Source organism: Callorhinus ursinus, unplaced genomic scaffold (assembly GCF_003265705.2).
Source record: "Callorhinus ursinus isolate GAN/ISIS: 27379988/994484 unplaced genomic scaffold, GSC_fseal_2.0 scaffold38, whole genome shotgun sequence".
Classification (NCBI taxonomy): domain Eukaryota; kingdom Metazoa; phylum Chordata; class Mammalia; order Carnivora; family Otariidae; genus Callorhinus; species Callorhinus ursinus.
The window spans coordinates 13606096-13620030 of NW_027397100.1; the positions used below are offsets into that span (position 1 = coordinate 13606096).

A 13935-nucleotide genomic window follows, 5' to 3' on the forward strand; every position below is an offset into this window, starting at 1 on the left:
TCACCTCTGTCCCCATCTCTGTCACTCTGTCCCCATCTCTATCACCTCTGTCCCCATCTCTATCACCTCTGTCCCCATCTCTGTCACCTCTGTCCCACCATCTTCTCATTTGCTCCCCACACTTCTCCCCCTAGCACAGTGAGCTTCATCTCCGACCCCATAACCTCCAACAACCCCATCGAGTCTTTACCTCTGTGAGGGGCAGGGTCTTCAGCTCTGAAACCTCAAAGTCTGTATCAACCCCGACTGGCCTGCATTCTGCCCAGACCTCCTTCTGCCCCAGCGAGGACAGTCTGGGATTTCTTGCAGCCCACAGTCTCTCCTCCCACCCTCATAACCCTCTCTCCCAATGGCCAGGATGACTCCAGATCAACCAAGGAGGATGAGGACAAAGAGCAATCTCCCAGGCTGGCCCAGCAGGGCTCCCTGCCACCCACTGCCTGGCTCCCAGCCCCTCCGGCTGACCACAGTAAGGAGCGGATCTCCTCAACCATCCCTGCCTCCTCTCCGGCCTCCTCCAGGACCTGGACCTAGGGATCGAGAGACCCAGAGTGAGGTGGTGCCTGACAGCTTCCCCTCCTTTCCTAGGGTACCAGGCGCAGGACCCTACACACCACTGGAGCCCCTTGCCCTCTGAGGACTTCGGCAACCCTGGTAAGGAATCTCAAGGCCCTCCCCTCTGACTAGTGTGCAGAACTGGGGAGAGCCAGGGCTCGGCGCCAGCTAGCCTTTGTCTTTCCCCCAAAGCACCCAGCCCCAATAACAACAGCTAACATTCATTGAGGGCTTAGTTTATGCCAGGCATCTTTCGAAGCTCTCCCCGCAGCCTTGTGAGATAGATACTGCCATCATCCCCGCTTTACAGAGCCAGAAACCCGATGCAGAGGTTAAGAACCTGGCCCCAAATCACACAGTTAGTGGCCCTGGGAAAGGTACTAGCGGGTCACAGCTCCTAAGTGGCAGTGAGACATCAGAATCCAAGGGCCTGACGGCAGAGCCCCCAGCCCTCACTGCTGAGCATCGTGCTGGCCCCTCATATGGAGCCTACTGTGTTGTTGTTGTTGTTGTTTCTATCAGCATTAAAATATTTGCTGGGCAGGAGGCCCTGGAATCCCAGAGGTTAGGACTAGAAGGGCCCTAGGGTCACCCCCCAATTGTACAGATGGCCCCAGATCCTATTGACCGTGGAGCTCAACTACCAGTTCGTTTATACTGGAAGCTACTGCTATTTACTACTACTAGAGTTATCATTTCTCCGGAGGGATCACCCCAAATTCCCGAGGTGGAGGCAGGCAGGACCTGGGGTTGGAGGGGTGGCGGTCAGTGCTGGGGCCGCCAACGCCCCGCAGATTGCTGGCTGCACGTGCGGCTGTCCTCCGGCGCGCAGCTGGTGCGTGAAGCCACCGCGCGCAGGGCCGGGGCTGCCGCCTGAGTCCCCGGGCGGCCCCCGCGGCCGAGCGCCTGCTGGGGCCGCCACCGCGCCTCGCGCAGGTCCGCTTCCCGAAGCCCGGCGCCCGCGAGCTGCAGCGCTTGGGGCGGCACCTGCAGCGGGGCGTGCTCGCCGAGCGCCTGTGCCGGAGCCGCGGGGACCGGCGGGGCCCGCTCCGCCCGCACCGCGCGCCGCCCCACAAGCTGGAGCGCGGGCGCACCTGCCAACTGCTCGACACGCGCCGCTTCCTCAAGGGTAAGAGCGCGACGGCCGGGCCACTGGCGGCGTGGGACAGAGTGGCTGGGCACGAGGGCCGTGGGCAAAGGCACGGGAGCAGGGGAGAGTGGGCACACGAGATGTGAGCGCGGGGGAGGGGCGGGGATGGGCTTATGGATTCTGGGTTTGGGGTGGACGTTGAAACAAAGGACGTGACGCACGAGCACCAGGAGTGGGAACGAATGTGGGCATCCGGGGACCTGCGGGCACAGATAGAGACATAGGTTACGAAGAGTGTAGGCACGGGGCAGGCTTGGGGCATTGGGTGTGGGACACGAGCATAAGACTTGGGCACATGTATTGGCATAGGGCGCTAAGCGTAGGCTGGGCATTAGGGCACTGGGCACTCGATGGGCATAGGCGAATGGCAGTGGACATGGGGTGGGAATAAAGGTGTGACGGTGAGCATAGGACCACAAGGCACAGGGGATGAGCACTGGAAGCGGGCACAGATGTGGGACATGAGACAGGTATAGGGATGTGCAAGTGGGCATAGGGCATGGGCACACAATGGGGATGTGGCCTTATCGGACAGGGGCGTGGGATAGAAGCACAGGGTGGGCACCAGGTGGGATTCCTAAGCCCCCAGTCTTGGTGCCCGTAGAATTGCGTGCCCACCTTCAGGATGGTCGCCAGGAGCCCGAGTACCAAATCCGTCTGTGCTTTGGCAAGGAGTACCCAGGGCCCCCAGACCAGCCCGAGGAGCGGCTCATCATGGCCCACGTGAGTCACCTCCCACTCCAGCGAAGAGCCATGCCTTTCAGTCACCTCCAACAGCCCCTTACCGATTCCCTCCAGTCCTCAGCTCCTGACCCGATGACCCTCTGGTCTGTAGGACCCTGCACATAAAGTGCCTGTGGGGTGGGGACTGTCACTGGGACTGTGACTTCCCACCGGAACATATGGGGGGGGGTGCTGAGAGAGTTGGCTCATTGCCCCTCCCCCCCTCACAGGTGGAGCCAGTCTTCGCCAGCGAGCTCTTCCTGCACTCAAGCATCACTACCGTGGTATCCCAGCGGTGGCAGGTCCCCAGCCCAGCATCGCCCGATGGCGTCACTCACCTGCTGATGCAGCTGAGTCAGCAGTAAAGGGTCACTTCCTCCTCTCCTACCATTCAAAGTCACCCCGCTCCCGCGGGTGTGGACCCCACCCCAGACCTGCCCAAACTGCCAGTGGACTTGGGGCTGCCCATCGCCCAGGTCAGTGAGGAGGGCGGAAGCAGATCCGCCCAGGTCAGGGAGGAGGGCGGAAGCAGATTCAACCTCTCCCCGGCAGAGATGCAGCCCTGGAGCGCGGCGCGTGGGCGGACCGCCCGCAGCTGGGCCTGGGAAGTCAGGAGGAAACCAAACTCGACCTTGAGCTTCCGGAAACAGCAATTAGGGCAGAAACAAGATTTCATTTCTTGTTGAGAGCCCAACAGGTCTGTGGTGATATACTTGAGAGCCCGCTTTACCTGTAACTGATTCATTATAAGGTTTGCTTAAAGCTGGGTTTACCGATAATTAGATCCTCAGGGATTAGAGAGAAGCCAGACAGTAACAGAATTGCCTGGCCTCTAAGGGGCTCTGAGTTTCCAGACACTTCCTCCCACCTGCCACTAGTCTCTATTCTTAGTGGCCAGGGAGGGCTCCCACAGCAGAAAACTTGGCCTGAACCGGGGGCTTGGGGGTTGACAACTGAACCACCAGCACCGGTAGATATTGTGTTTGAAGGAATTCAGGCTGACCCCCAAACACAGCCCTAGGGCAGAAGCTAATGTCGGAGGCAGGGGTCCAGCCCCTCCCCAGACCCCACTGATCTTTGCAAACTGCAAGTTGTAGGAAGTCTTGAGAATTAGAAGGGAGCCCCTTCGACCATGAAGGCAACTTGCCTTGGCGGGAAATTCATTGTTTCCTGCCCCAGATATCAGACCTTGTTTCCTTTTCTGATTTCTGACTTTCTTTATAGAGATTCTCCTACAGATGGCAACATAATAAATCTCTTTTAGTGATACATTAATACGCCTCTTTTATGGTGGGGGGGGGAGCTGTACGCTTCGGCAAAGGACAGAAGTCAATCAGATCACTGTTTTTTATTCATTCAACAAATGTTGATTGAGCACCCACTCGGTTTCCAGGCCAGTGCTGGACAAAACAGCACATCCCTGCTGTCGTGGGGTTCATAGCCTGTGTTCCAGTGGGGGTCCAGTGACTGTCCTCTCTCCCTGATTCTCTCCTATAGAAGGGGTGGTTTCAAGGAGTTATAGAATACTAGATTCAAATCCCAGCTTTGTTCTTCACTAGCTGTGTGACCTCAGGCAAGTCACTTAACCTTTCTGAGGTGTAGATTCTCCACCTATTCAAAAGAAGCCATGAAGGGCTGTAGAGCAGCGTTGGTCCAAGGAGAGAGAAGGCGGGTTGTCAGGAAGCTGACATGGAGAGTGACACACAGTAGGTGTCCTCTGACTTGGTTACTTATGGGTGGGAGAGCATAGAGTAGGCTACCCCATCCTTCAGAAGACCTGACTGGCCTAGGCTTCACTGGCCCAAGGCTGCAGCTGATGGGTAGCCTCAGTTCAGAGTGACATTCCTGAGTCACATCCAAACCCCTACTCCGTGCTAGACTCTTGGAGGGTGCTGGATGCCGTGTAAGGGGGCCTGTTGCCTCCTCACCACAGTATGGACAACTGAAGAGTCGCCAGCTCCAGTTTAGAGATGGGAAACTGAGGCTTGGCCAAAGTCAGGGACTTGCTTGAAAAGCCTCTTGGGAGGAGGTGGGGGGATGTCTCTGCCCAGATGGCTGTCCTCCCCACACCAGTCACTAGAGGGCGCCGGAGCTCAGCCTACGCGGTTTGGCGGTTCTCACCACCTCCGTGGCGCCCGCCCCCAAACGCCCAGGAGCTAGTGTGACCCCGGGGGCTGCACCCTGCTGGGAGGAGAAAGTAGACCCCAGGCCTGGAAGAAGGAGAGGGGAAAAGGGGAGCTAAAGGCGGGGACTTGAGGACCCCTGGGGCTTTTCCCACCGGGGTCCCCAGTTCTCCAGCTCAGCCCCTTTGAATCTACCTGTGTAGTCTCTCTCCTCAGTGTGCCTCTCTCTGTCTCTCTGCCCTCTGTCTCTTGCGTCTGTGCTGTGTCTCTCTCTGCATCTTTCTCTTTCACTCTGTGCATTGATATCTCTCAGTGATTCTTTCTCTGTGTGGTGTATGCGTGTGCGTGTCTGGCTCTGTGTGTCTCTGTTCTTTCTGCTTTATCTTTGTCTCTCTATGTATGTCTCTGCCTCTGTCTCGCTGTGTGTGTCACTGTTTCTCTTGTTATGTCTCTACCTCTCTGTGTCTTTCTCTCTTTTGGTTTCTCCGTCTCTGTCTCGCTCTGTTGCCTGTGCTGTCCCTCGCAGCCACCACCACCCAGCACATGGGGGCTGAGGGTCTCGGTCTCTTCCCTCCTATTTCCTCACCCCAGGCAGCAGCGGCTCCCAGCTTCCCAGTCCTGGCCTCCCTGCCCGCCCCTCTTGGGCCTGGCGGCGGGGAGGGGGGCGAGGGAGGAAGGGAGGGCAGCCTGGTGGGCCCACCCCTTTTTGCCTTTCCAGGCTGGGAGGCTGGGCCAGTGGGCCTTTTAACCAGCCCGGGCAGGCTGTGCCGGACACCGGGTCTGGACGCCTGTGCCTGGCCCCTCCGTGGTCCCGGCAGCCGCCAGCCCCGGCCAGCCCCGGCCAGCATGCAGCAGCAGCCCCTACCCGGGCCCTTGGCCCCTGCGGCCGAGCCCACCAAGCCTCCCTACAGCTACATCGCTCTGATTGCCATGGCCATCCAGAGCTCACCGGGGCAGCGGGCCACACTCAGTGGCATCTACCGCTACATCATGGGCCGCTTTGCCTTCTACCGCCACAACCGGCCCGGCTGGCAGAACAGCATCCGCCACAACCTGTCACTCAATGAGTGCTTCGTCAAGGTGCCCCGCGATGACCGCAAGCCAGGCAAGGGGAGCTACTGGACGCTGGACCCCGACTGCCACGACATGTTTGAGCACGGCAGCTTCCTGCGCCGACGCCGACGCTTCACCCGGAGAGCAGGTGCCGAGGGAGCCAAGGGCCCTGCCAAGGCACGCCGTGGACCCCTCAGAGTGAGCAGCCCGGATCCAGGAGTCCCCGACGCCATGACTGGCAGGCCGTGCCCCTTCCCACCGGAGCTGCCAGAGCCCAAGGGCTTAAGCTTTGGGGGTCTGGTAGGGGCCTTGCCAGCTAGCATGTGCCCAGCAACCCCGGATGCCAGGCCCCGGCCGCCCACAGAGCCCAAAGAGATGCCCACACCTAAGCCTGCAGGCCCAGGGGAGCTCCCTGTGGCCCCCTCGTCTTCCCCGTGCCCAGCATTTGGCTTTCCTGCGGGCTTCTCTGAGGCCGAGGGTTTTAGCAAGGCCCCCACGCCCCTCTTGACCCCAGAGGCAGGCATCGGGAGCAGCTACCCGTGCCGGCTGCAGGCACTGAATTTCTGCATGGGGACTGATCCAGGCCTTGAGCACCTCTTGGCCTCAGCAGCCCCCTCTCCGGCACCACCCACCCCTCCAGCCTCACTCCGGGCGCCGCTGCCCCTGCCAGCTGACCCCAAGGAACCCTGGGTCGCAGGAAGTTTCCCTGTCCAGGGAGGCTCCAGCTACCCATTGGGGCTGACCCCCTGCCTATACCGGACACCAGGAATGTTCTTCTTTGAGTGAAGCCAGCCTGGCCTCAGGCAGTCCCTGCAGGGCCCCTGCCAACCACACCCTCCAGGCTGAGCCTGACTCAAGGATCTGGGGAGCTTTCAAGGGACCCAGGCCTGACAAGCCAACGACCGGGACAGGAAGCCAAGATTGGAGTAGTGAACACTCAGCCAGCCCTGGCGCCTCCGGACAGACTTGAGGGAGAGGGGAGGCAGGGCCCCCTTGGGATTTACTCTGTGGCTCTCAGGGCCAATAAAACCAGTGTGATGGATGAGGATCAGCTTCCTGGATGGTTGGGGGCTGAGGGCCAGGACGCCTGGTTCTGTGTGCGGTGGCTGTGGTTGGGGGATTTTGGGGCAGGGGACCCTGGATGGAAATGTCCCATATGAGGCTTTCTCCTGCTGGGGACTTTCTCAGGGAGTTTCCCAGGAAGGTGGAGGAAGAGGGAGCAGGGAATAAGGAAGAGAGAAAGGGAGTGTAGCCAAGAGACACCCGGCAGGGGGTGAAGGGGGGCTGGCCTGAGGGGCTAATTCTCCAGCCCCAAGCTCTGTCACTCAGCACCACCGCCCCCCATTATGAGTGGTCAGAATAACTGTGACCATTTGTGGCATTTATTCTGTCCTGGGCTTGTCTCTATCCTTTCCCCGAGCCCTGTGCAATTTGGAATGTTATCCCCATTTTACAGCGGTGGAAACTGAGGCTCAGAGAGTTTGGGGTCCAGATGGCAAATGAGTAACTATACCCCCAGCCCCTGTCCCGCAGTCTGAGTGAGGACACGGGGGTGGCGCACAGGGTAGGAGCAGAGCTGGTGTTGACCGCCAGAGCGGGAGGGGCTTTTATGGAATCCTGGAATGCTATTACAAAAAAGACACCCTGACCCCTTGCACAGACAGGGAAACCGAGGCTCAAAAGGCAGGCACCAGGCCCCTTGTCTGCATTTCCCACATGAATGAGGGATCTCCCTGAGCCCACAGCTCTCCAAAGGCCTCCTGATGACTCTTTAAGAAAGCATTTCTGTCATGCGGGGGAGTGGGTGGCTGTCCTGGGTACGGATCAGAAGTGACTGAGCCCTGACCTTTGGCCTCTTCTAGCCTCCCCGTTGGGCAGAAGCAGGAGAAATGGGTATACTCATGGCCCCTATCAGAGGAAGAGACTCAGGGACCTGAAAGCTCCCTGTCCCCACACCCTTCAATACCCAGAGTTGCTGAGGCAAAGGGCTTCCTCCTGGAAGCCTTGGTACCCCCATCTGGATCCTGGGTAGAGGGAGAAAAGAAAGCGGCCAGGGATACTGGGGAACCCCCTTTCTGGCATTTGATGTAGGGGCCTGATGGGTCTCCCGTCCCACGAGGTGACACCCAGGGGGCTGGAGACCCCTTGGTCGGGCAGGCAGCCCAGTCCCTCCAGAGGCCTACACTCAGGCAGGCGGCCATGCTGATTTCAGTCTCTGCTGCTCCCTCCTCCCTCAACAGGTCCCCTGGGGCCTGGGCGGAAGCGAGCCCGGCTGGACAGTCCCAACTGTCTGGTTCCCACAGACTCCAGAGCCTCCAGGGTGGAGGGAGGACCTGCAGGGTGGGGGCTCACTGTGGCCGCAAGGGGTTGGGAAAATGCCTGGCCAGCTGTGGGGCCCCTCCCCGCCATGCACGCCGGACCCCAACCTGGAATCCATCTAGCAATGGGCAGAAGAAGAGAGGGTCTGTCCTGTCTCATCACATGCAGGAAGCCTCATGGGCCAAGAGTAGAGCGACGTTCTGTGTGAATGGGGCATGAGTGAGAAGAGGGGAAGGAGATGCTTCTGTGGGTTTGTTCCAAGGTGTGTGCTTGTGTGTGTGTGTGTGTGTGTGTGTGTGTGTGTGTGTGAGTGTGTGGGGGGGATGCACAGAGACAAACAGATAGTTACAGAGACAGGGACAAACAGATTCAGGGGGTAAGTGTTCTTTTTCAGTTGGGTCAGGGAAAGAGGCCTCTGCCGGGCACTGTTCCCTGTGGCGCATTCCTGTGGAGACCTGGTGACCCCAGTCCCTTCCCAGCCTGTGTCCTGAGCTTGTAGGAGGATGGGGAGGCTGGCCTGACTAGGGAGCCCCCACCTCTGCACCCTGCTCCAGCCATCCTCTAAGGAGCTTAGCATCTGAACTGGGGTGGGGGCTTGGGGAAAAGGAAGCCACGTCCCACCCTTTGCCCTGGGGAGACATACCAAAAAGGATCAATCACAGCTGGTGCACAGACTCAGCTATGGGCCAGAGCCCTCTCTCCATGTCCTTCTCTGACCCCCCAACATAGTCTAGAAGTGAAGACAAGTCCCCTCAGTCCCAATTCCCAAGCAGGACCCTGGGCTCAGCGCCTGCCTTGAACTCGCTGTCTGAACCTGGCTGAGCGCCCATCTCTCTGGGCCCTGATTTCACTCCCTTTGCCCAGCAAGGGTTGGGGAAAGGGCAGCCTGACTCTGAGTCTGCGTCCCAGGGGAGGGTCTGACATGGGGGACTGCCTGGAGGGGGTCCCATCCCCAGAGGTGCTGGACCAGGAGGCCCAGACACCATGATCTCATGTTGCCCTCTGCTGGCTGCCCGGCCCGGGGACCCCACCCACTGGGCCTCCTGCCCTCACATTCTTTCCATGACCAACAGACGCCCTGTGGCTCCTGCCTGGCCACCCCCACCTGGAGGGGAGGACAGTGCTTAGCAGAGATTCAGAATGTCTAAGCCAGGCCAACCCAGAGAGCACCTCAGCACAGATGGACAGACCAAGGCCAGAGAAGGCAAACAACGTGCCCAAGGTCACACAGCAAAGCAGGAACTGGTAACCCCTCCGCTGCCTTAACTGTGCAGCCCTTAGAGGACAGGAGCTGTCCCATTTGACTCTGCCTCAGGGACCCTCCTCCTCCCTGGAGGCTTGTCATCTCCAGAGGGGGATCCCAGCCCCTCCAACTCGTCCCCAGCAGGTTAGTGTGGAAAAGGGTGGCGAGTTGCCTTGTAGGGTCAGGCTAAATCAAATTCCAACATGGTGGAATCAGGGGCATTTAAGAATATTCCAGAGTTTTTATTCACAGCAGCTTAGATTCTTGGCATATCTCTTGCCCAATTTCTGAACCCCCTCTACACCAAGTACCAAATCGCATGGGGTTCCAGGAAAGGGGAGCCCGCTGCCTTCAGAGGCGGCCCCTTCCCGCCCAGGCCTGGCAGCTCTGAAGCTTCACCTGCTGGTCCTCTGGTCTCTGCTCTCCCTGGCCCCAAGGAGGCCACCCCCACCCACAGGGCTGGGCCTTCCTCAGACTCCTCCACCCTCCACATCTTATCTCCCTCCGCTCTCCCGCCCACCCGCTTCCTTCCCCGGTTTATGGCATTCCACTGCCCAGAGCTCAACACTCCCCACACCCAGACAGCGCCTGAGCCAGGGGCCTAGAGACCCTGGCTACTCTGAGGCCGCCACAGTGGTGAGGGAGAAGGGGGAGGCATGTCCGCCTGCAGAAAGTGTATGGGACCTCGCAATCCAGTCTTCAGCCAAAACATCCTGTCCCGACGACACCCAGGTGATTCCCATCTGCCAGGGGCAGTAGGCACAGCTCTAAGAGCAGGAGCTCTGGAGCCCAGCTGCCTAGGTTCAGATCCCAGGTCTGTCGCTTCCTAGCTGTGTGACCTCGGGCAAGTTGCTTCCCCTCTCTGTGTTTTCCTCATCCAAAACATATGGACACTAACAGTGGGAGTCTATGGGGTTGTTGTGAGGATGACATGAGTCAATATTGGCAAAGTGCTTAGAACCCGGTCGGGCACAAGGAAACCGCAATGTGTTTAAATTTTTTAAAAAGTTGAGTCCCAGGGGCAAGTCCCCTTAACCTGATCTACTCCCCAGGAGAAGATGGGGAGATAGAGGGGAAGGGAAGACTGTTACAGAGACAGGCTTCGGGTTCAATTCCTGGCATCTCCACTTCCTTGCCGTGTGACTTGGAGCAAGTAGACTCACCTCTCTGAGTATCGTTTTCTTCATCTGTAAAATGGGGGTAATGTTGTCAATCCCCAGGACCGGTATGGGGGAAACCTCGTCCCACACACTGTGCGTACAATTTGGCCAACAAGAATGATACCAGAACATAAGACAGCCCCGCTGAGGGGCCTGGTACCTCAGCCCAGTCGCTCTGCCCCTTCCTTTGCACGTGGCAAACCTCTGTCCCCGCACAGCCAGAGGGGCCCAATCCCTGCTCCTGCCCCACTGGTAACTGGGTGGAGACAGGGAGGCAGCTGGTGGGGCCAAAGGAAGTGGCTCCAGGCTAAAAACAGGCCAGAGGCCCATTTAGTCACACAGCCAGAATCCTGCCTGGTGGCGCCTGCCTCCTCCTGACCACAGCCCTCAGGGAGCCCTGATCGGTCTTGGATACAAATGAGAGGCTGACCTTCCTGCTCCTGAAGACAGCCAACTCCCTGGTGGGTGCTGTTTCCACCTCTCGGCCCTTGCACTTGCTGTCCCCTCCACCTGGAATGCTCCCTCCCTGCTGGCTGACTTCTCAACATCCAGAGGCCAAGTATCACCTGCTCAGAGAGCCTTCCCTCACCCCCTTAATTGATTAGATGCTTCCAGATTAGTGTCCATCTCCTGCATCCCATTTGTTCCCTCCACCAGGCACCTACTGCAAAGTGGGATTGTGCATTTCAAGGCGTGTTCACTTTTTATTGTGTTTCTGACCTTGAACGCAAGCTTCAGGGAGCTAGGGTTGGTCTGCCCTGTTCATTGGATCCACTTTCCTAACCCGGCAACGAGCACACAGAAGGCCCTCGATACAGGTTTGCTGAGTGGATGAATGGAGTCATGGCCACCCACCCGTTCATCCCTTCGCCATGGATGAAATCTCAGAGAAGCCCCCAGGGGCTTGGTGACCTCCTCAGAGCAAAAGCCCAAGTTAGGGGCCCTGGGCCATCCAGCTTCGTCCTTGCTAGCCCTACCCTCACTCCAAACCGCCTTTGCACTTGGTCTTCCTTCTGCCCGGAACAGTCTTCTACTAACCCCCAGAGTACACTTTGATCTCTGTTCAAACGCTGTCCTCAGAGAAGCCTTCCCAGACTCTGCCCCCACCCACGCCACCAGCACATTCTAAATTCACTACTGCCTGGTCAGAGTTCTCCCACCTCAAATAGAGCTCCACAAGGCCAGAGACTTCTACCTCCTGGCTGCTTGCCCTCCAGCACCTAGAATGCTCTCTGGAACACAGGAGGGTCTGCAGACATAGTTGTGGAACAAATAGAAGCTCAGCATCTTGGGCCACCTCTTCTATCTTCATCCCTCGTGGGACGCATTGTTCCCGCGAGGCACGTATGATAATTACCCCCATTTTACAGACAGGAAACTGAGGCTCACAGAGGGCAAATAAGTAGATTTGAACCCCGTTCTGTGTGCCCTGAGCCCAGTCTCTGTCATCTGCCTGTCCCCCTAGAGGCACATGAGACCTGTGTCTCCCTCTCGTCCCCCCACTTCTCTCAACCGCTCAAGCAGACCTGGCCCGGCCTCCTTCTGGCCTCCTTGCCTCCAGCCTCTCTCTCCCACTCACTGACCTCGCTGGTTTACGAGGGATCCCTGTAAACCACAGATCTGGCCATGTGCCTCCTTTGCTCAAAACGCCTCCGTATCTCCCTATTGCCCTGATTCAGGCTGGCATTTGAGGCCCCTGCCAACTTCTCCAGACTGATTTCCTGCTTCATCATATGTAAAAGCCATACTGGGAGGCTCCAACACAATCTTGCTCTTAGCCACAAGCCTCTGGACACGTGATCTCCTCTGCCTGGAACACTGTCCTTGCTCCAACTGGAAAAGGCCTGCCCCTCAACTGCTCTCAGCTTGGATGTCACTTCCTGCCGCGGGAGAAAAGAGAATAGGAGTTCGTGTCTCCTTCCATGTCTCTCCAGCTTCACCCTAACCCCCAAGCTCCCACCCGGTGGGGTTCCAGAGGGTGTGAGCTCCCTGAGCGGGGGTGGGGGGGGTGGGAGGGGTGGAAACCATGACTAATTCACCTCCGGGTTCTAGCTTGGGGCCAGGCCGAGAGCAGGGACTCTCCAAATAGCTGTGACATGATTGGGCCGTGTCAGAAGTCAGACCGCCTGCTTTGCACAGTGACCCCACCGTGTACTGGCTGGGGATTCAGGGACTTGTCCATAAACTCCCTGAGCCTCAGCTTCCTCATCTTAATGAAATCCCTAATGAAAATACCCACTTATAGGGTGGGGATGAAATGAGTTCATAAATGGAAATCACTTGCTACAGTGCCCGGTGCTCAGTAAATAACAGCCATTAATGTGCCGAAAGGAACAGGTGCGTGTGCAGCCGTGCAACTGGGAGCTTGGTGCAGGTAGGCACATCCTTCAGGACAGCCCTGGCTGCTGGACACCCTCGGGCCGCCCTGTCACTGGTCGAAGCTTTTCCCACCATTGCCCTGTTGGGTCCAAGGTGGCCAGTGGAATTCAAGGCCACTGGACGTAGACAGGAAGAGGCAGCGTCACCAGGCCCGGCGTAATCCAAACCAGATGCGGCCTCAGACCCATGGGGGTGGTCACTGTGGGCCTGGCCAAGGCCCAGAGGCAGGAAATAGTCTTGGAGGAACGCTTTCTGGGCTGGAACCCGCCCGGAGGAGCTGTCCTGTTGAGGGTGTTAACCCTTCTTAGCCCACAAGGGGGTGCCCAGGACACCGGGCAGGGGAAACTGGTGGCACCGGCCCCAGGAGGCACCATGCACCTTGCAGGGAAGATCGCAGTGTCATCATTGTAATGGGCACCATGCAGAAGGGGCTCACAACCAAGCACTGTGGTGGGTAGGGCACACCAGGCAAGGGGCAGGGGATGCTCCCAGCCTGGTACCTGGGACTTGAAGAGTCACAGCCCAGAACCTTGGCCCAAAGAGCCATGGATTCACTCCCTCCATCAGGATGGCTCCTCGGGTGAAAAGCTTTTTCCTGCAAGGCCCCTGGGGATGGGAGTTCTAGTGATGGTAGTGGGGCCGGGGCCCAGGCCTTCGAAGAGGCAGAAACTCAGCCCCATCGTGACTTTTTCCTGTGTGTTTTCTGTGGCCCTTGGAAGGAACAAATCTCTCTGAACCCCCATTTTGTCACCCATATTGTCGGGTCTATATCCTTTACCTCCAGGGACCAGGGGAGGCCAAAGGAGGCCCCTGATAAATCAAAAAGAGCCTTTCAAGATGTGCTCCTGGGAGGCGATAGGACAAAAGCAGTGATCAGGCCTGTTCCATGGTTCTGGGTGGGCTTCCTTCCTAGGAAAGGTTAATTTGCTGTGTGGCCTCCGGCAAGTTACCTTCCCTCTCAGAACCTGTTTCCTCATCTGTGAAATAGGGTGAATGAGCGCCCTATCCCGTCTTGCGACTGTCATGAAGGCCTAGGAGTGGCTGCGGAGAGCAGAGCCGTGGTTGTCATTTGCATATTATGGAGGAGGAAATTGGGACCTGTGCTGAGAGTCAGGGGTCCTCGGTTCTAGTCCCAGCTGTTGCTCTCTGCTGAGGGGCCTTCCTCGTTTTGGCCTCGGTTTCCCCAGCTGGATCCAGGCCCTGGATCTCTGCTGTGGCTGGACCTCATTT

The 13935-nt window shown here is 58.3% G+C and overlaps 2 protein-coding genes across 4 annotated transcripts in view; both read left to right on the top strand.

Annotated features, from left to right (window-relative positions):
* Positions 1-2927, top strand: part of LOC141370570 (interferon regulatory factor 4-like) — an 8218-nt gene extending 5291 nt beyond the window's left edge. For all 3 annotated transcript variants that reach the window (XM_073880595.1, XM_073880597.1, XM_073880596.1), the window contains 5 exons: positions 358-469; positions 589-654; positions 1492-1684; positions 2310-2428; positions 2659-2927. In XM_073880595.1, the coding sequence (XP_073736696.1) occupies positions 358-469; positions 589-654; positions 1492-1684; positions 2310-2428; positions 2659-2793 (625 nt within the window). In that variant the 3' untranslated portion in view covers positions 2794-2927. The remainder of the gene's footprint in view (positions 1-357; positions 470-588; positions 655-1491; positions 1685-2309; positions 2429-2658) is intronic.
* A 2376-nt stretch (positions 2928-5303) lies between these two features.
* FOXS1 (forkhead box S1) lies at positions 5304-6645 on the top strand. Its single transcript, XM_025876754.2, has one exon. It carries the CDS (start codon positions 5398-5400, stop codon positions 6388-6390), a length of 993 nt encoding a protein of 330 aa, XP_025732539.1. The 5' UTR covers positions 5304-5397; the 3' UTR covers positions 6391-6645.
* The last annotated feature ends 7290 nt before the right edge of the window (positions 6646-13935 follow it).

Bases quoted from the DNA above. Each gene is read 5' to 3' on its own strand.
- FOXS1 (XM_025876754.2), top strand. From the start codon at position 5,398: ATGCAGCAGCAGCCCCTACCCGGGCCCTTGGCCCCTGCGGCCGAGCCC.